At 43.3% G+C, this 21,096-nt stretch overlaps 1 protein-coding gene across 1 annotated transcript in view; it reads left to right on the top strand.

Annotated features, from left to right (window-relative positions):
• The window catches only part of SAMM50 (SAMM50 sorting and assembly machinery component), a 41,705-nt gene that overhangs the window by 15,643 nt on the left and 4,966 nt on the right, over positions 1–21,096 (top strand). Inside the window, exons 5-12 of the mRNA XM_044994731.1 lie at positions 911–1,017; positions 4,162–4,292; positions 12,398–12,485; positions 13,093–13,221; positions 14,002–14,073; positions 15,310–15,396; positions 19,726–19,796; positions 20,758–20,825. Coding sequence (XP_044850666.1) covers positions 911–1,017; positions 4,162–4,292; positions 12,398–12,485; positions 13,093–13,221; positions 14,002–14,073; positions 15,310–15,396; positions 19,726–19,796; positions 20,758–20,825 — 753 coding nt within the window. The remainder of the gene's footprint in view (positions 1–910; positions 1,018–4,161; positions 4,293–12,397; positions 12,486–13,092; positions 13,222–14,001; positions 14,074–15,309; positions 15,397–19,725; positions 19,797–20,757; positions 20,826–21,096) is intronic.

Consider the following 21,096-nt stretch of genomic DNA (forward strand, 5'->3'; position numbering starts at 1 on the left):
CAAGGCAGAGTGGAGAAACTTGTGTGCTATACCTGTTCTGTGACTAAATAGAGGAATTCGTTTCCTGGTGCTGTCAGTCGGTATTAGCATGTCTCAGAAGTATAAAAAATCTGTTTTGTCTTTTTTTAGTGTACATTTAGTGAAAAGGTAGAAATAAAAATAATGAATTATTTGAGAATTTTAATACAGTTGTACATTTCATGCTTTTGCTGCAATGTGTTGGTAGGAAGACTCTGAATTTCCTCTTATCACAACAGTGCTTCTGTTGAAATGGCCTACTGTTGTCAAGAGACTGTTTTAATTTGGGAAATATTCTGTTACTGAAAATGAAAGGTCAGTGTAACATGACAGATTGCTCTAAGCAATTAGGCAGTACGCTTTTATGGAACAAAGGCAGATGCCCTCTACAATCATATTTTAGAACAGTTGAGTTAAAAGACAACTGGGCCAGAAATTATTTTATTTTTTGAGAGGAAAAAAATGCTCCCATTGCATGGTACTTACCCATGGAGATTGGGAACACTATATTTTCAGTGACTATTTGATAGAGCTACCTCCTTCTAAAATAAAATCTGTGTAAATCTGTATTTTCATAGGGTAGGTTGCCAAAGATGTTAAACTAGTTCATAACTAAAGGACTGATGCTGAAGAAGCCAAATGTATGACAGAATCAAACTCCTATATGCAAATACTCAGATTCTAATTAGGACTTCTAATTTTGTGAGATTATTTTTCTGTATAATTTAGCCATTTGTGAAGATTTGAGCCAACCGATTTTTGATTTTATAAAAGAATGTTTTACAAAAGTTAAGTTGCCTTCTATACAGATATAAAGCAATATTGAACCGATTACTTTTAAGAAATGTATTAAATGTACATTGTTCACTAATAAATGTATGTGTTTATTTAGGAGATGATGCCCTTCCAAATGGTTTAGATGTAACATTTGAAGTAACAGAACTGAGAAGACTAACTGGAAGCTATAACACTATGGTTGGCAATAATGAAGGCAGTATGGTATGGCTGGTTTTTAAATGTTGCAAATTTCATTTGTTGTGGCATAACTTATTTAATTTTTTTAAATTTGAGAATGAATTTCATGCTCAGGTGAAGACCTGATCCTCACAAACTTCCTTCCACAATATAGCTCTGCCAAAAGACCTTCATCCTGACTGACAGATATCCCCATTGTTTTCATTCTGCGATTGTATTTGACACATCTGACAGGTTTTCCTCTGAGTGTATTTTTGTTGTGCCCAAATGGGTACTAGGCTGAGATCATAACTCACTTTCACTTGTAATTTATACCTGTAGCTAGATTTTCAGAAGTCCATCTAGGATGCTAAGGCCCTAATTCAGGAAAACACTTAAACATGTGCTTAAGGTGCTGTGTTTTGAACTTGGGCCTAATACACAGTGTTCCTAGCCCAATAATTTGGTTTTTTTATAATTTACAAATTAGTCACAAATATATAATGTAAATATAAAATTCACAAATGTGTTGAATGTTATTTGAGATATTTTATGTGCTTAATGTTGAAAAGCATATGAGTAACTTGTTCTCTGGCTGATCAGTTCATACTAGGCTTTTCTTGAAGTAGTATGAGGTGTTTGGCCACCAAATCACATTTATTTCATTCTTCTAGTTTTGAAAACCAATCCCGACTGTTCTGGGCTGAAATTTATAGGACTTTTCAGGGCATCAAATATTATAGAACATATTTGCATTACATTCACCTTTTATAGTTAAGTATGATTAAAGATATATATCAATTTAAATTATAATCTTATCTGAAAACGATTTACCTACTGGTGTTATAAGTCACGCAGTTATAACTGAAGGGAATGACGTGAAAAAATCTGTTTCAGTTCTAGTGCATTTGACAAAACTCCATTTTCCCTCTTATAGTCAGCTTCCCTTCTGTTTGTTCGCATTTCATACAAAGCGGTGGAGGAGAGGAACATATTAAATAGTGGGAAAATGTGACATGTAAACAGAGTTCTGTGCGGATACAAATTTATATCCGCGGATATAAATCGGTGTCTGCGGAACTGCAGCGGTGAAAGGAACAGAACAAGGGGCCGCCACTCCCAGGAGGCAGCGCGTTGTGACAGCAGCTCTTCCGACACGGCTGTACCACCACCAGTCATGCCCCAGTCCCTTCCACGCAGCTGTCTGTATCTCCTGTCTGGGGGTGTGTGTGCTGCTTGAACACGAGTGTGACCAAGGACAGTTGCCAGTGAGCCTGGTGCCTGTCACATTGAGTGGGGCTGGGGTGGTACAGCTGCACCAGAGGAGCTGCTGGTCCAGGGTGCTTTCTCTTGGGAGCAGAGGCCCCACGTTCTGCTCCTTTCACCGCTGCAGTTCCCGGGAGAGCCCTGCAGTTCCGCGGATACCAATTTATATCTGCATCCATGGATATAAATTTATATCTGCGCAGGCCTCTACTTGTAAACACGCAAATGGGCTGTGGGACTAAAATCACTCTTAAGTAGTCTTAAGAATTAACTAGATTTCAGGTTGATTCTTTCCTCTTAAATGTGTTTGAAATATATAGAACTAGAAATTTGTCCTGATATCCTTTTATATTAGTATTTTATAGTTACTTGGAAAATCCTCTAGGTAGTCATCTTAATCACAAAAATAAACTGCCAGTCCGGTAGGGTTGCCAACTTCCTAATCGCACAAAACCGAACACCCCTGCCCCCTGCTCACTCCATTCTCTCCCCCCCCCATCACTCACTCTGGGGAGGGGGGGAGGGCTCCAGCTGGAGGTGTGGGCCCTGGGGTGAGGGTTCAGAAGGGGGCTCAGGGCTGGGACAGGGGGTTGGGATGTGGGCTCTGGGAGGGGGTTTGGGTGCAGGTTCTGGCTGGGCAGCGCTTACCTCAGGCGACTCCCGGGCAGTAGTGCAGCGGAGCTAGGCAAGCTCCCTGCCTGCCCTGGCTCCACGCAGCTCCCAGAAGCAGCCGACATGTCCGGCTCCTAGGCAGAGGGGTCAGGGGGCTCTGTGCATGCCAGCAGGCACCACCCCTGCAGCTCCCATTGGCTGTAGTTCCCGGCTAATGGGAGCTACGGAGTCGGCGCTAGGGGCAGGGGCAATGTGCAGAGCCTCCATGGCTGCTTCTGCGCCTAGGAGCTGGACATGCCAGCCGCTTCCTGGAGCGGTGTGGAGCTAGGCAGGCAGGGAGCCTGCCTTAGCCCTGCTGCACTGCTGAGCCACCAGAGTCCCTTTTTGACTATGCTTTCCGGTCAAAAACTAGATACCTGGCAACCCTAAAGTGTGGTGGCTCTCATCTTCACACTTTCCCAACAGCTGTGAGACCAAGGCAAGCTGGATCTGGTACACTGGATCTGTGGATCTCTAGATCATGCCTTTCAGCAGCTTTGTACTCCTTTTAAAAAAAAATAAAAAAGGCGGGGGAGGGGGAACCCTCCTAAGCACACCTCAGTGAAACATAAGTGATGATAGCTCTGGCTGAAAAAGACCTACTTCATTTTCCCAGCCAAAGGAGTGGCACTATCATGAAAAGGATGCAGCTAGCATACAAGAAGGCAGGTGACGTTAACTGTAATACTTGAAATGTAGCAAAATATTGTACTTTAACTTTGTGACAGAGGAGGGTATTGGTGTAATGCTTTAGTGATGACAATTTAACTTTTAAAATGATTTTATTATGAGAAATACCTAAATCTTTCATGTTGCTACATTGCCAGTTTGTATAGGCTGTAAACTTTATGGACTTTTTAAACAGAACAAAGGACATTATCAACTCAAATTAGACATGCAATTTACATGTTATAAAAGCAAATAATATAGTGATGGTTAAAAATTCCAATAAAAACAAATATTTTTAAACAGTCAAAAATGAAAAGCATATATTACAGTACTAAGAACCAGAGAGTGATACTGGCTATAAACAAAAGTAAAATTGAGGGAGGTAATTTTCATTGTGAGTGCTGTGAGAAATGCAAAAAAATATGAAGAGCATAAATAGTGATGAATAAATTAGCTTTTTTAAATGCTTCCATGTCTAACCCGGACATTATTAGTACCATAAATACATTTTTCTACAACATATAATTGTTTGCCAGTATCTTTTTAATTATTCTAGCAAAATCAATAGTAGCAAATTGTTTTTTTTTTTCCCATTTCTCCTAGGTTCTTGGGCTCAAACTCCCTAATCTCTTTGGACGTGCAGAGAAGGTGACCTTCCAGTTTTCCTATGGAACAAAGGAAACTTCATATGGCCTATCATTCTTCAAACCACAGCCTGGAAACTTTGAAAGAAAGTAGGAAACAGACACAATTTCTGTATACGCTAATATTTCTTCATAATAGAAATATTTTAAAGTGCGGTTATTCTCTGAAAAATAACAAAAATGGCGTAATGGGTGCCCACATTTTATTTTTCAATAGCCCAAGTTCACTCTGTGAAAGTGATATGAGTTGTTTGAAGTTAATGAAGTAATGTTTGCTTATGCCAAGGTGAATTGGGCTCATTGTATTAAGAAAAATGTCTTTACACATGGAAATTAAGACAAGTACTGTGAAGTCCATTTGGGATCTGAAGCAGAGTTCTTTATGGCTAATGCTTAATTACCAGCTTCACATCTTAATCTTTTGCTTCCCATGCTTGTGATGTGACTAGCTGTGAGAGACATGGCAAATTAACTTAAGTAATACAATGGTGGTAAACATTAGTTTTGTAATGTTTGCCAGTACATATATCCAAAATATGATATCATTAGTAAAATCTCCAAGGGGTAAATTTTTCACTGTCATGCATGGAAAACTAATAGAATGCAATTCACAATCTTACTTACTCTGATATATTGAGCAGTGAAAATTGACCACCTCCTTCAAGTGATTGCTCATGTGTATTCCACAATAGGTGTGTGCGCTTGCCATGAGCACCGGTTCTGGAAGTTTTTCCCCTAGCAGTACCCGTAGGGGAGCGCCCCTAGCAACCCCTGGAGTGGTGCCTCGAAGGCCTGGTATAAGGGGTGTTGTGCGCTCCCCACCCTCAGTTCCTTCTTGCCACCAGTGAAGGTGCATTGGAACTGTTCTGCTCCAACTTGTCTGCAGCTTTCCTTTTGAACTCTTGTTCATTCATAGTAGTACTACCTGTAGTTGAAGTAGTTTAGATGGTAGTAGTTAGAGGTTCAACAAGGACAAGTGCAGAGTCCTGCACTTAGGACGGAAGAATCCCATGCACTGCTACAGACTAGGGACCGAATGGCTGGGCAGCAGTTCTGCAGAAAAAGACCTAGGGGTTATGGTGGACGAAAAGCTGAATGAGTCAACAGTGTGCCCTTGTTGCCAAGAAGGCTAATGGCATTTTGGATTGTATGAGTAGGGGCATTTCCAGCAGATCGAGGGATGTGATCATTCCCCTCTACTCAGCACTGGTGAGGCCTCATCTGGAGTACTGTGTCCAGTTTTGGGCCCCACACTACAAGAAGGATGTGGATAAATTGGAGAGAGTCCAGCGGAGGGCAACAAAAATGATTAGGGGGCTGGAGCACATGACTTATGAGGAGAGGCTGAGGGAACTGGGATTGTTTAGTCTGCAGAAGAGAAGAATGAGGGGGGATTTGATAGCTGCTTTCAACTACCTGAAAGGGGGTTCCAAAGAGGATGGATCTAGACTGTTCTCAGTGGTAGCAGATGACAGAACAAGGAGTAATGGTCTCAAGTTGCAGAGGGGGAGGTTTAGGTTGGATATTAGGAAAAACTTTTTCACTAGTAGGGTGGTGAAGAACTGGAATGGGTTACCTAGGGAGGTAGTGGAATCTCCTTCCTTAGAGGTTTTTAAGGTCAGGCTTGACAAAGCCCTGGCTGGGATGATTTAGTTGGGTTTGGTCCTGCTTTGAGCAGGGGGTTGGACTAGATGACCTCCTGAGGTCCCTTCCAACCCTGAGATTCTATGATTCTATGAGATTAGTGTTAGTTTAATTTAGTGCGCTCGGGTCAGAGCATGCCCCCTGCCCTGGGCTTTAAGTTGTGTGACACTTGCAGGCGGTCGATGCCAGTGAGTGACCCGCATGCAGACTGTTTTCGCTGTCTGGGGGAAACCCATCTCAGCAATGGCTGCAAGATTTGCAGATCTTTCAAGCCTCGGATTAAGAAAGAAAGAGACATTCTGATGGAGTCAGCATTGACCCCAACTCCGGTGTGCTGCTCCGAGTTGGCACCAAGTACTGCAGTGTCTGTGTGGCGACCCTTCGGTGCCTTCCACCAATCGGCACCACTCCTCATCTGCTGGGCACGCCAAGAAGGCTAAGAAGAGGTCTTCTCTACCGAGGCACCAGGGGAGAGACTAGACCCACCTTGGGCAGTTCTCGGTCCCCATCGGCCTCCAGGCCTCCGACTCAGGTTGAGTGGAGTAGCCCGGCCCATTCGGCGCAGGCTTCCCCAGATGTCCGGGTGCCCTCCACGCCAGAGGCCCTTCAAACAGCCCGTGACGTTATGTCTCTGCCAGGACCAGGGGCACTGCCACTGTTGGCGACCCGGTCCAGAGGCAAGCCGCCACTTGGATCTCCGCAGTCGCTGCCTGGTCGGTACCGTTCATGGTCGAGGGCATGCTTAGTGACTGTCCCATGCATAGTCCACGCCAGTCCCCATCAACCCCTACGAGATTGTCTGGCTGGGTTCTGAGTGACAGGGGTTCCAGGCACCACTCGACCTTGAGGGACCGTAGACAGATGGCACTGGAGGTCCTCGTCTCTGAGAGGCTATCATAGCCCATCGCGATATGGGCGTTGATGCCATTCCCGTTTATCATCTTGCTCTAGGACTCAGCCGGGGCACTGCTCCCACAGTCCTGGATGTTGATCGCTGGCACCTCGTCCGCCGGAGCCAATCGTGGAGCAGCTGCTACCTGTGGTACCACTCCTCCACTTCGGGATCACTGTCTTGTGGTCGGCACTGTTCCCTCCCGGCCCAGGGACAGCAGCAAGTTGTACGCCAGCCTGGCCTCCCTTCGTATTCGTCATTCGATGGGACAGGCTAGTCAGGCTGAACAGCCTGCTTCGCCGGTGCCAGAGCAAGTGCAGTGGCGCCGGCACCGTGGTACCAATGGGCCCCAAGGCCCCTGACACAGCCCCTGGTGGGGTCTCGCTCAGTGGCCGGAGCCTTGGAACAACCGTCAGCCTCCCTTTCCCAGCTTCCCAGAAAGGAGTCAATGGAGCGTGCATCTTTGTCTCTGTGCCCAGAGGGCGACCAAGTGGTGGGACCTCCGGTACCAGTGTGTATGCAGAGTACCGCACCCGCATCCTCATCCTCCCCTGATGAGGTGATTACAGCCTCTCCTTCCTCTGTTCAGCAGAAGGACACTCAAACCCACCAGGAACTATTGAAAAGAGTGGCATTGAGCCTCAACCTTCAGGCCGAGGAGGTGGAGGAACCATAGGACTCCCTCTTCAACGTCCTATTGGTCTCGATACCAGGCAGGGTGGCCCTCCCACTCCACGAAGGGGTAGCAAAAATTTCAAATGCCTTGTGGCAAACCCTGGGTTCTTTGTCCCCCATCTCTAAGAGGACAGAATGGAAGTACTTTGTGCCTGCCAAGGGGCATGAATACCTGTACACCCACCCTGCCCCCAACTCCCTGGTGGTCGAGCCGGTGAGCTACAGGGAGAGGCAGGGCCAACCAGCCCCTACTCCGAAAAATAAAGACTCAAGGAGGCTGGACTTATTTGAGGAAGAGGTTTATTCGTCCCTGAGTTTCCAGTTAAGGGTGACGAACCATTGAGCTCTCCTGGGTCTCTACCCAAATTGGAGGACTCCCTCCAGGAGCGTGACAAGAAGGAGTTCAAAGCTCTGGTGTGGAGGAGGGTACAGAGACTGCCAGGGCAACCCTGCAGGCAGCATCAGACGCTGCAGATACGGCTGCAAGGTCCATGGCCTCTGCCGAGTCCATGAGAAGAGCGTCGAGGCTCCTGCTCTCTGGGCTGCCAGTGAGGCGCAGAACTCCTTGTAGGGCCTCCCGTTCGATGGCAAGGCCCTGTTTGCGGAACAGACGGATGTGAAGTTGCACAGCCTGAAAGATTCTCATATTACGCTTAAGACACTTGGCCTCTATGATCCATCTCCAGCCAGGCTCAAGTTTAAGCCTCAGCAGGCTCCCACCCAGGCCACCCCCTCTAAATGCAAGCCCCCTTACAAAAAAGTCACAAGACTATAAGAAGTGCCCAGAGAGGCAGTCCCAGTCTGCCCCCGAGCCTGGGTTCTCCAAGAGCAAAGAGGCAGTTTTGACGGGACGCCCGGGGGCAACCTACCAGTTCACACCAGGGATCCACCCGCAATAAAATTTCCTTCTCCAACCGGTTGTGTGCTTTTCTTCTGGAGTGAGATCACCGTCTCGCAGGGCTACACCCTCCAGTTTACCTCTACCCCACCCAACCAGTCTCTGCCCCTGTCCCCCATGGGGGACCCCTCTTACGAGGCCCTGCTAGAGCAGAGGTGGGGTGGCTTCTTGGCTTAGGAGCGGTGGAAGTGGTGCCAGCGGAGTTCAAACGTAAGGGGTACTACTCTCACTAGTTCCTTATCTTGAAGGCCAAAGGGGGGCTCAGGCCCATCCTGGACCTGCGATGCCTGAACCAATACATGGTAAAGCTCAAGTTTCGCATGGTCTCTCTGGCCTCCATCATCCCCTCCCTGGATCCCAGGGACTGGTACGCTGCCCTCGATCTGCAGGACGCATACTTCCACATTCATGTATTCGAGGGGCACAGGCGCTTCCTCCGTTTCATGGTTGGGCAGGAGCACTACCAATTCACGGTCCTCCTGTTTGGCCTGGCCTCTGCTCCCAGGGTATTCACAAAGTGCATGTCTCTGGTGGCGGCCTACCTCAGACGTCGTGGGGTCCAGATCTTCCCCTATCTGGATGACTGGCTGGTCAAGGGCAGCTCCCTGTCGCAGGTGCGGGATCACATGGCACTCCTCCTGTCCATGTGCGCCACCCTGGGCCTGTTGGTGAATGACACCAAGTCCACGTTAAACTCTATGTGCTGTACCAGGACTATCGGGGCAGTCCTGGACACAACATCAGCCAGGGCCTCCCTCCCACCAGACAGATTCGAGACCCTGAAAGGGCTCGTCAACAGTCACAAGGTTCCCCGTGATGACAGCCAGAGCATGTCTCCAGCTCCTGGGTGACATGTCAGCATGCACATATGTGGTTCGCCATGCCAGACTCAGGATGAGGCCCCTCCGGGTCTGGTCGGCCTCAGTGTTCTCCCAGGCCAGATACAGGCTGGACAAGGTCCTCACTGTGCCCGAGCCGGTGATCACCTCCCTACAATGGTGCTCCACGGGGTCTCATTCGGGGGCAGGCCCCTGTTGGTGGAGCTGGTATCCGACTCATCGGATCTGGGGTGGGGAGTACATGTGGGGGACGTTCAGACCCAAGGTCTGTGGTCCGCACAGGACCTTGCCCTGCATATAAACGTCAGGACGCTCAGGGTGGTCCAGCTGGTGTGTGCAGCCTTCCACTCCCACCTGGAGGGCAGAGTGGTCAGGGTTCTCATGGACAACATGGCCTCGATGTTTTACATCAACCGGCATGGTGGGGCCTGCTCCTCTGCCAGGAAGCCCTCAGGCTGTGGGACTTCTGTATAGCCCATGACATTTGCCTACAGGCCTACCACCTACTGGGTGCCCGGTCACGGGCACATCGCCTGAGCCGAGACTTCTCCTTGGTCTCTACACCAAGAAGTGGTGCTCAGACTTTTCCAAGAGTGGGGAACTCCCCAGCCAGACCTGTTCACAACCTGGTAGAACCACCGGTGTCCCCAGTTCTGCTTTAGGGGGGGGAATGGGCGTGGGTGCTATCTCCGATGCCTTTCTCCTAACCTGGTCAGGCTAGCTTCTCGGTGCCTTCCCCCGATCCCTCTGATTGGAAAAGATCAAGACGGAGAAGGGCCCGGGTCCTTCTGATTGCCCCAGCGTGGCCCAGGCAACATTGGTACGGGACCCTCACGAGCCTGGCAGTCACCCCACTGTGGCTGTTGCCTTCCCGCCAAGACCTGCTCTCCCAAGACCAGGGCCGCCGCCTCCACCCCAACCTAGCAGCACGGTGTGGCTGCTCAGTGGTTAGGCTGGGAGGAAAGGGCATCCTTGGAAGGGCATCAGCGCGTCCTCTTGGAAAGCAAGCAACCCTCCACGTGTTAGGCCTACTTGGCAAAGTGGTCTCGGTTTTCACGGTGGGCAGCTGAGTGGGGCGTTTTCCCCCTGTGGCTGCCCTGATTCAGCTCATTTTGTACTACCTCCTTCACTTTAGAGCCCAGGGCCTGGCGTCCTTGTCCGTCAAGGTGCACTTGGCAGCCATATCGGCCTTTCACCCGCCAGAGCAGGGGCACATGGTATTCTCCCATGCTATGACTTGCCAGTTCCTTAAGGAGTTGGATCGTCTCTTCCTGTACGTTAAGCCCCAGTCCCACAGTGGGACCTGAACTTGGTGCTGGCCCAGTTGATGGGTCCCCCCTTTGAGCCGCTAGCTTCATGCTCCTGGTTGCACCTCTCATGGAAGGTAGCCTTCCTGGTGGTGGTCACGTCAGCTAGATGGGTCTCGGAACTCAGGGCCCTGACCTCCGAGCCCCCATACGTGGTGTTCCATAAGGCTAAGGTTCAGCTCTGCCCACCTTCTTCGTTCCTACCAAAGGTGTTCTCCGCCTACCACATGGGTCAGGACATTTTCCTGCCAGTCCTCTGCTCCAAGCCCCATGCGTCCAGTGAGGAGCACCACTTGGCCTTTTTACCTGGAATGGACTAAGCCGTTCAGAAAGTCTTCGCAGCTGTTCATCGCCTCGGCTGAACACATGAGGGGTCAGCCGATCTCAGCGACTCTCCAACCGGATCACCTTGTGCATCCGTACCTGTTACGATTTGGTGGGAATCTCCCTGCCGTCAATTGTGAGAGCACACTCGACTAGGGTGCAGGCCTCGTCGGCTGCCTTTTTAGCCCATGTCACCATTCAGGACATTTGCAGGGCTGCCCCATGGTCTTCCGTTCACATGCTCGCCTCGCGTTATGCAGTAGTCTCCCAGACGAGGGAAGACACCGGGTTTGGCAGAGCTGTTCTCTGTCCCGAGAGTTTGTGAACTCCTACCCACCTCCAACAGATATAGCTTGGAATCACCTACTGTGGAATACACATGAGCAGTCACTTGAAGAAGAAAAGACAGTTACCTTTTCCGTAACTGGTGTTCTTTGAGATGTGTTGCTCATGCCCATACCCCTCCCTCCTTCCCCTCTGTCTAAGTTGTCTGGCAAGAAGGAACTGAGAGTGGGGGGAGGGCACAGTGCCCCTTATACTGCACCATAGAGGCACCACTCCAGGGGTCGCTAGGTGTGCTCCCCTACGGGTACTGTTAGGGGGGGAAACTTCTGGCACTGCCGCACTTGGCGAGCACACATGCCTATTGTGGAATAGACATGAGCAATACATCTCGAAGAACACCAGTTACGGCAAAGGTAACTGTCTTTTTTTCTGTTTTAGAAGCTCTCAACCAGGGGTACACGTACCCTTGAGAGTACGCAGAGGTCTTCCGGGGGGTATCAACTCATCTTGATATTTGTCTAGTTTTACAGTAGGCTACATAAAAATCACTAGCGGAGTCCATACAAACTAACATTTCATTTAGACAATGACTTGTTTATACTGCTATATATATTATACACTGAAATGTAAGTACAATATTTATATTCCAATTGATTTATTTTATAATTATATGGTAAAAATGAGGACATACACTATTTTTCTGAAATAGTGTGCTGTGACACTTTTGTATTTTATGTCTGATTTTTGTAAGCAAGTAGTTTTTAAGTGAGGTGAAACTTGGGGTATGCAAGACAAATCAGACTCCTGAAAGGGGTACAGTAGTTTGGAAAGTTTATAAGCCACTGTACTATTTCATGTGTCTGTAACAGTGCAACAGCTTCCACCAGTCTCCTGCAAACAGGAGGACCTCTCACTTGAAAGGACAACTTGTTCTAAATGAATGTTAGTCACTTGTTTTGTTTCTAACAAATAAGATTATAAACTGAGCCACAATTCTATACTCAACTCAGATTTCTTTGATATAGACAGCTTCCTGCCAAAGCCTTAAGGGAAGGTGGGGATGTGAAATTACTAAGAGTTGGCTTGAGAGTTAGAGTAACTGACTCAGTTTCTTTCACCTTTGATAAGTAAATAAAACAGTTAATATCTCTTACAGTACAGATTGACTATTTAAATCTGTGCTTTTACGATTTGTGCCAATATCGAGGGCCACCTACTGCTCTGTTACGTTAACATCACATAGATGGTTCCCAAAACACATCTTTAGTTTTAAACTTTTACACATTCTAACAATTTTGACTTCAAATCACCATGTACTTTTTTTATTTTAGTTTTTCAGTTAACCTGTATAAAGTAACTGGACAGTTCCCTTGGAGCTCTCTTCGTGAGACTGACAGAGGCGTATCGACAGAATTTAATGTAAGCACAATAGCACCTACCTTTGCCTGTTTCACTGCAAGAACTTATGGAGTTGAAACATCATTTTAGATTTACTCAGTTCAAGGCATATTTGTATAGCTTTTTATTTTTTTCTGTAGATTTCTAAAATACATATGACAATGATCGTTTTGCCTTAACATGAATGATGACAATACTTTTTAATCCTTTTGATAGATTGTATTACTTGGAATTGAATCTCGCTTCACCTGTAGCAAAAACAAATTAAGTTTTTCATCTTACAAAACTGTTAGCTCTAAAGATGTCCTCATATCAGAGAAGTGTCTACCTGCTTTCCTGCGGCACTGGATCCACATAATTCAAAATGTGTTTCATTTGGGAGATGATTCATTAATGTTTGTCCATTCATAAAGAGATGAATTCTCTTGGTTTGTAGAATTACATTACTCTGATGGGGAAGAATGACTTGCTTTCCCACATCCAGTACAGCAGCTTGGAAAGGGTACACATACCCATCTCCGCACAGAAATGAGGCATTAGAAATGAAAATTTGTGAGGAAAATGTATTATATTTGTACCTTGTAACACTTCCTGTGTTCCTGTATTGTTCAAATGTCTTTATTTGTAGTTTCCCTTATGGAAGACCAATCACACGCTGAAGTGGGAAGGTGTTTGGAGAGAGCTTGGCTCTCTTGCAAGAACAGCCTCCTTTTCTGTTCGAGAAGAAAGTGGACACTCTCTTAAATCTTCTCTCTCTGTAAGGCTTTTTCATATCGTAAATGGTATATGCATGCTTTTGAATGCTATAGGAATTGTGAATGTTGCCTAAAGAGCGCTCTCTGCTAGTGATGCCCAAAACATTAATAATCATTACAGGCCATGTGTTCGGTGCTCAGATACCTACTGCGTAGTGTGACTCCTCTCAACAGATCACCCAGCAGGTCACTAAACAAAGTACTTTATCCTCAGTGGCCACTGGTTTTTGCATGGCTGGAGGGAAGGTTGGCTCCCTCCTCCTCCTCCTGCAGAGCTCCATGGGGGAGATTCCTTTCTCTTCTTCCCCCATCTTTTTCTGAAAAGCTGTTGAACACAGTAGAAGAGAGGGTTCCTTCTTCCTTCCTACAGAGCTCCCCACCTAGTGAGGCAGAGCTCCTGTGTTGCTTGTAAGCATTGTATCACCACAGCAATTTGCAGTCTTTGGTTTTTAACTCACAAAATGCAGGACCATGAGTGAATTTGAAAAGGGTTGCCATATGACCAAGTAATTTCTGCTGGGGTATTGTAGCCATATTTCTGGGGCCTACCACAGCCAACAGAGCAGATGCGTCTTTGATGAAGCCTGTTAAGACAGAATTGGGTTATTCTATAGGCACATGGTCCTCGCTTGGCTCTCCAATCCGTGTAGATGATTTAGCCGTAACCTGAGAGTGCTACTTGTCTCCCAGCATGTGCCCAGTTTCCGTTGGCAAATAACTCATCCTTTGCTTAAAATATATCTAGCTTCTTGTACCAGTTAAATAACTCTGTCTCTTTTTAGCACACCATGGTAATCGATTCTCGAAACTCTTCAATCCTGCCTAGACGAGGTGCTTTGCTGAAAATTAATCAGGTAGTGTTGACTCCAGTAATAAGTGTGTGCAGCAGGTGTTGGTTTTTCTGGTTGATATTGCTCATTTCTGAGTTTATATATTTTTAAGCAAGAATAAATTGAATATAAGAAAATCCATTCAAAATAGTTTTGTGTTCACTTTTTGGCACCAGTGTTTATTTTTAAATCACTAATTCTCTTTATAGAGGCAGATATAAATACGAAAATAAACAATATCATTGCAAAACAATCTTCAACTATTGGCATTAAATTCTTTGGTTAAAAAATACTATCACATTCCAAAACTGTATCGGGGAAAATAGACATTGAGACAGTATTTTGTACCATCGTGTCCTAATGTTGCTAGACTGTGTAGCTATTCATGAGTTTTAAAGTTCATTGTACTAAGTTATTTTTATAAAAATAACTTTCAGGGTATATGCATGTTTAGAAAATGGTTTCCACTATCCAGTTGCCTTTCAGATCTTTTAAAACAATTAGCTTCCTAGATATATGCGTTAACAATTAGATCATACGGTGGATTGAAATGTCATCCTCCCTTCCGGCAAAGTCTGGAAGTGCTACAACAGCAACTTGGCTCAAATAAGAGCAAGACTGAACAACTTCTTGTTTATTCCTCCAAAGCAAAGATGGTGGCTGTGATTTGGGTCCTTAATAGGGAAAGGAGTGGAGGGTGTACAGTGGGGGAAATGGGGATTCTTTCAAGGATACATATGTGATAAAGAGCACATTGTGAACGAGATTACTAAACTATTGATTATTGCCAAATGTTTGTTAGATGTTCAAAACAAAATATCCTGTTTTGCTGCTTGTATTCTATACTTTTATCCATATTTACTATAATGCAACTCAACTTTTATAGTCTTCACTTATATTTTACTAACTGAAATGTTAGCATCTCATGGAAGAAGCTTCAGCTGTTTGATATTAGATGTCAAACACTATTGCCCCATTCCACCAAGCTCTTGTTGACAACAAGTGGTGTAGAAAGGGTTAGTCATATTTAACATCTGTGGTAAGAAAGTGTGGTTGACCTTTCATTTCTCTGGGGCTCAGCTGTGCTTTTTCACAGGTGTTGAATTTGGTTGCCCCACCACGCCAATGTGGAAACTGCTGTTGCCTACATAGAGAATACTGCTGATGGTGACACAGCCTTAGATGAATTATGTTAGGAAGGGAGGGGGGTCTCTAAAATATGCATGTTTGTGGTGTCTTGAAAGTTTTGTTTTTTTCCAGGAGCTAGCTGGCTACTCAGGTGGAGATGTGGCCTTTCTAAAAGAGGACTTTGAGCTTCAGCTGAATAAGCAACTTTTATGGGATTCAGTAAGTATTTAAACATTTTCAGTTCACTTGCTAACGTAACAAATAGAGTGATTTGAATGTTTCTCATGATCCTTTTTCATCATGCCTTCAGAAAGGTTTTATTGATTAAAGCTAGATGCGTAGATACTTTGATTTGCCTTAGAATTAATATACAGTATATTATTTTCTCATTGGATGAATCTCCTCTTTTTATGTGACACTTCTGCATCTGTCATAGAAATTTGGAAGGTGGACTTTCTGAAGAGAAGGGATAACTCAAACAATTAGGTGTGAGAAATGTTTTCCCTTAAAGGAATTCAGCTTGATGTATCTATATTATGTGGATCTTCTGTCCATTGATCCTGGCTGGTTGCTGTTACTAGCTTTCTCATTGATGGTTGGACCCCTTAGCTCATATTTCTTCTTCCCTTGATTATAAATCTTCTTGTCTGCCTAGATTTTAGTTATACACTGTTTTTTGTTTGATTATAATAGTACTATGATTATGTACCTGTTATCACCATTATTATCTTCATGTTTTTGTTATCTTCTATATAAAACTACTGATGGTGAACTGGAAAGCTAACATCAAAATTGTGCTAACAACATTATATGTTGAAGCCCCCACATACCAAGCTGTGGAGAGCATTAAGCACACAAATACATATGAATTTATCAGTTTAACAACCTCTCTTTAGGATTTCTCGTTCTGTTCTCTTGAGTTCACTGCAGATGTCCCAGAATGATGGATAGATACCAGAAGTTTCATGCATACGCTGATTCTTCTTACATCCAACACCTTGGAATTTATCATTGTGTGGTATCTTTAGTGGATACATTTGAATGTAGTTGTCCACAGCCCCTTATTTTTAATAACTTTAGCACAATATTTTGCTCTAAGGCTTTTTTCATACTTTCACTCGTATGATAGAAATGAAGAATTTTAATGTGAAACACTAAACACTTTACTATCTGAGGGCAATGGTAGCAGAAAGGTAGTACGCTTTCAGCCTATGAGTAGAGGACAGCTCATTGCATCATTCTCCACTGACCCACTGGTTGTCTTAAGTGGAGCAATGTTATTGGTTTCGGAAGAGGTCCCTCTTTGGTTAAAAGAAATCTCTGTGGTCAGGCATGTTAGGGTGGGAAGGAAATAATATACCATGAAAAACAAATGAAGGCATCTTCTATCCTTCAAATGTGAGTCAGTACAAGAGGAGGCCCTTGCTTTGGGGAAGCAAGATGAACTTTTTGAGAACACAAGTTTCAACCAAAAAAGCTTTCAGGAAACCATTAATGTGCTATCAGATGATGATTTTTAGGAGGTTCAATTAAATCCCATGCTGTTTTGATTGTGATAGAGCGCTATTGGAGTTACTTTAGTAGTGCTGCTGTATAATCAGCTTGCTTGTCTGTATCAAGGTGTGACTGAAAACAGATGGGCAGTGGAGGGCAAATGGTACTGTTTGCGGGCTTTCAAGGCAGTGTGTTCAGATTTTAACCCTGTATCTCCCATTAAATAAGAAATTAAAAGGCAATGTATAACAAATGGAAAAAGGAGAAATAGAGAGCAATTAGAATACATTAGAAGTTGTGAACTGCAGAAAACGGATAAGGAAAGCTTAACAAATCAGGAAAAAGTCAATGGGTGGCAGGGCTCAGGACAATAAAGGAAGAGGTTCTAAGTATATTAGGAACAGAAGAAACCTAGCAATGGTGAAGGCTCACTACTAGATGGAGATGGTAGAATTGTTGTTAATAGTGAAGATAAGGCAGAAGTGCTCAGTAAATATTTTTTTCTGTACTTGGAAAGAATGAGGATGATGTACTTGTGTCATATGAGAATGAAGTACTTTCCAGTTCATTAGTAATTAAAGAGGAAGTTAAATATAATCTAATAGTGATAAATATTTTTAAATTAGCTGGCCTGGATAACTTGCATCCAGTAGTCCTAAAAGAATTGGCTGAGCAGATCTCTGAACCACTCACGTTAATATTTAATAAATCTTGAATACCAGAGGCATTTCAGATGGCGGGAACAATGCTAATGTTGTGCCAATATTTAAAAAAAAAATAAATAAAAAAAAAATAAAAAGCAAGCAGGATGACCCAGGTAACTATAGGCCAATTAACCTTAAATCAGTCCTAGGCAAAATAATGGAATAACTGATTGTGGAATTAACTGATAAAGAATTAAAGGATAGAATATAATTAATGCTAGTCAGCATGGCTTTATGGAAAAAAGATCAGACAAACCTGATTTATTTCTTTGTTGAGATGACAAGTTTCGCTGATAAAAGTAACTGCATAGATGTAATAGACTGTTGTAATATGTTTGATTTAGTACCACATGATATTATGGTTTAAAAAATTTAGCATTATGTAGTATGATTAAAAAATTAACATTACACTGTATCCGTAGACCCCTTGTTAAATGGATTCAAAACTGGCTGGCTCACATTTCAAACAGTTGTTGTCAAAGGGGAATCATAACTGAATAGGGGTGTTTCTACTAGAGGTGGTCCTCAGAGATCAGTACTAAGCCTGACAGTATTCAACCCTTTCATCAGTGATCTGGAAGTGTAAATTTGAAATCACTGCTGATATAATTTATGGATGACACAGATTAACACACTGGTAAATAATGATGGGAGCAGTGCAATCATACAGAGCATCTGGATTGCTTGGTAAACTGGGCCAATTCAAAGAAAATGCATTTCAGTATGGCTAAGTGCAAAGTTATACATCTAGAAATTAGGAATGCAGTCCATACTTACAGAATGGGAGACTATGTCCTGAAAAGGAGTAACTCTGAAAAGGATTTATGGGTCATAGTGGACATGTTCCCAGTGCAATGTTGTGGCAAAAAGGGCAAATGTGATCATTGGATATCTAAACAGGAGAGTAATGAATAGGAATAGAAAGATGATTTTATCTCTGTAAATGGTATTGGTGAAATCAATACTAGAATACTGCACACAGTGCTGGTATCCACTTTAAAAAACATGTTGAAAAATTGGAGAAGGTGCAAAAAAAGAACCACAAGAATTATTAGAGGGCTGGAGAAAATAACTTGGAGTGAGAGACATAAAGAGCTCAATTTCTTTAGCTTATCAAAAAGAAGAGTGAGTGGTAACTTGATTATATAGTATAAGTACTTTATGGATGAAATACCAGGTTACTGAAGGGCTCTTTAATCTAGCAGAGAAAGACAACAAGAACCAGTGGCTGGAAGTGGAAACCAAACAAATTCAAATTAGAAATAAGGCATAGATTTTTAACATTTGGTGTGAACAGCCACTGGGAGAAACGACCAAGGGAAATGGTGGATTCTTTATTTCTTGATGTCTTCAAATCAAAACTGAATGCCTTTCTGGAAGATATGCTTTAGTCATACAGAAGTTGTAGAGATTTAACACTGCTTCTTTGTTGTTGCTTGCTACATTCTACTAGTCCATTGACTTACAGGAAGTTAAACTTTTGAGTAGGTTTAACATAAAATGCATTTCAGCAGTGCGCACGTGGCTCTGAATTGCTGTCTCCATTAATAATTCTGGGCCATATTCTATCACTCATACTCATTCAGAACAGAAATTCACAAATAGTGCCACTGTAGAACTGGTTAAAGTGTTATTCAGTGTAAGAATTTGGCCTTCTGTGTTTAGGTTGTGTGTACTGAGAGTCTGTATCTGCAGTTAAAACTATAGCTTTTTTTTTTAAGTCGACTATCTATAGATTTTTATAGTCTTTTGGGACACCCAGCTGCCCAACAGCATTTTCCTTCTATTTTGTACGCACAGTGCAGGCTACTAGTACAGTTTATTATTGTGATTTGATTACCAGTAAATTTACCCAATATGTTATGCTATGTAGATTAGTAGATGGGTTTTGTTTTTTTAAATTACAGGGGCCTTATAGCTTCCATTTTTAATAGGTGTTCTCTAGGGATAAAGTGTGTTCTTACGTTGAAATCACAGGGAGCAACTGATGTCAAAATGGTTTATTTTATTTTGGGGGGAAAACATAAGAGTCAGGATATGAAAACGGCTGAGAGAGTGGGAGCCAGACTTTCGACCTTTCAAATTGAAAAATAGCATGATACTTCAACAATTGTTTTGATGATGTAACACTACATGCTTTAGAAAGAGGGCAGCAGTGGCCAACAGTTCTTCTGAAAATACATTTGTTAGAGATTAGATACTACATACAAGCATATTTTGATCTTGCATAGCTCCTTGTAAAGCCAGTGGGAGCTCTGCATGTGTCTTGAATGGCAGAATTTGACCAATACTGTTATACAGTGTCTGAATAATACACAACTTTAAAAAACAAATTTGCTTTTTTCCTAAGGTTTTTTCCACAACTCTCTGGGGTGGAATGTTGGTTCCTATGGGAGATAAGCCCTCCAGCATTGCTGATAGGCAAGTAATGCATTTAATTCTCATTGTCCTGTTTGACTCTCTTCATTGTTTTCTGTAAACTCAGACAATATGCTATGAAAACTCCATAGTTGCTGTTTCTTTTGCATTAAGAAGGGGAGGGAGGTTTATTTATTTAGTTAGTTTCAGTTATGGGTACTAAACCAGACAAGATCCCATTTAATTTGAGCACCACATTAACATTTCAAGCAACCCTCATATTTATTATTTCCATAATAAAAGTTATATAAACTTGCAGTGGTTGCCATTAAATAGCAAATATGTGTCACCTTCAGTAGTTAAATTTACCACATTTGCAAAATTACCCATTGTAAATTTAGGAAATATTGCAGAGAAGGTAAATACCATCAAGTGGTAAGCCCTTCTTGTAATGGTGGTGTATTCTAGCTTGGGCTTTAAAATACAAACACTTGTTAAAGATCTGTAACAGTAAATATTTAGACTGATATTTCTAAATAATATTCCTCTGAACTGCTTTAACTGTAAACAGTGTTTAGATGTTGTGTTATAGGTACGGGTAGAAAATATTAAGACAGTTGGAACTTACTGAGAACTGAGTTCAGGATTCTGCATTTCTCTTCCAATGGGGTGGGTACCACCAGCACCTAACCCTGTAAAGGAACTGCATTTCTTACACTGATTGTGACATCAGATATAGCAAAGGAAATGCAGACCCCTGTATTTTGGGCTTGGTAGGTAAAGATTTTTTTTAATAATTTTAAAATGCTATTTTTTTAAAATTTAAATAAGCCTAAATATATTGTCCTATTGATTTGAGTTGTTTACAGCTCTTGTAATTTTTTTAAAGCATTTCACTTGTAAAAAGGTTTCCTGTAATTCTGAATATAAATTTCAAAGAATTGTTAAGTGTATATTTTACAATTTAACTAGAACACTTTTACTAAGGATTATTTATTCGATTAAAAATGACTTTGTTCATTAGGTTTTACCTTGGTGGACCAACGAGTGTGCGTGGATTCAGTATGTACAGCATTGGACCCCAAAGCGAAGGTCTGAGACTCTTAAATCCCAGTCTGATATCAACACAATATTAATCGTTTTTAAGGCTAGGGTTTGTATCTTTGTTACACTTATTAAGATCTAAAATAACTGGAAACTGCTCTGCCTCTGGCATTCTCTCAGAACGGGTGGGTATAATCCCACGGGTCTGAGAAGTTTTAGGTGTCTTTGATTTCCTGTTATGTTACTGGTTCACCGTGGAACAAAGACAGTAGCTCTGTTATATTTTTAAACTAGTTTATACTTCTTCTTAACTGACTCT

Source organism: Mauremys mutica, chromosome 1 (assembly GCF_020497125.1).
Source record: "Mauremys mutica isolate MM-2020 ecotype Southern chromosome 1, ASM2049712v1, whole genome shotgun sequence".
NCBI classification, from domain to species: Eukaryota; Metazoa; Chordata; order Testudines; family Geoemydidae; genus Mauremys; species Mauremys mutica.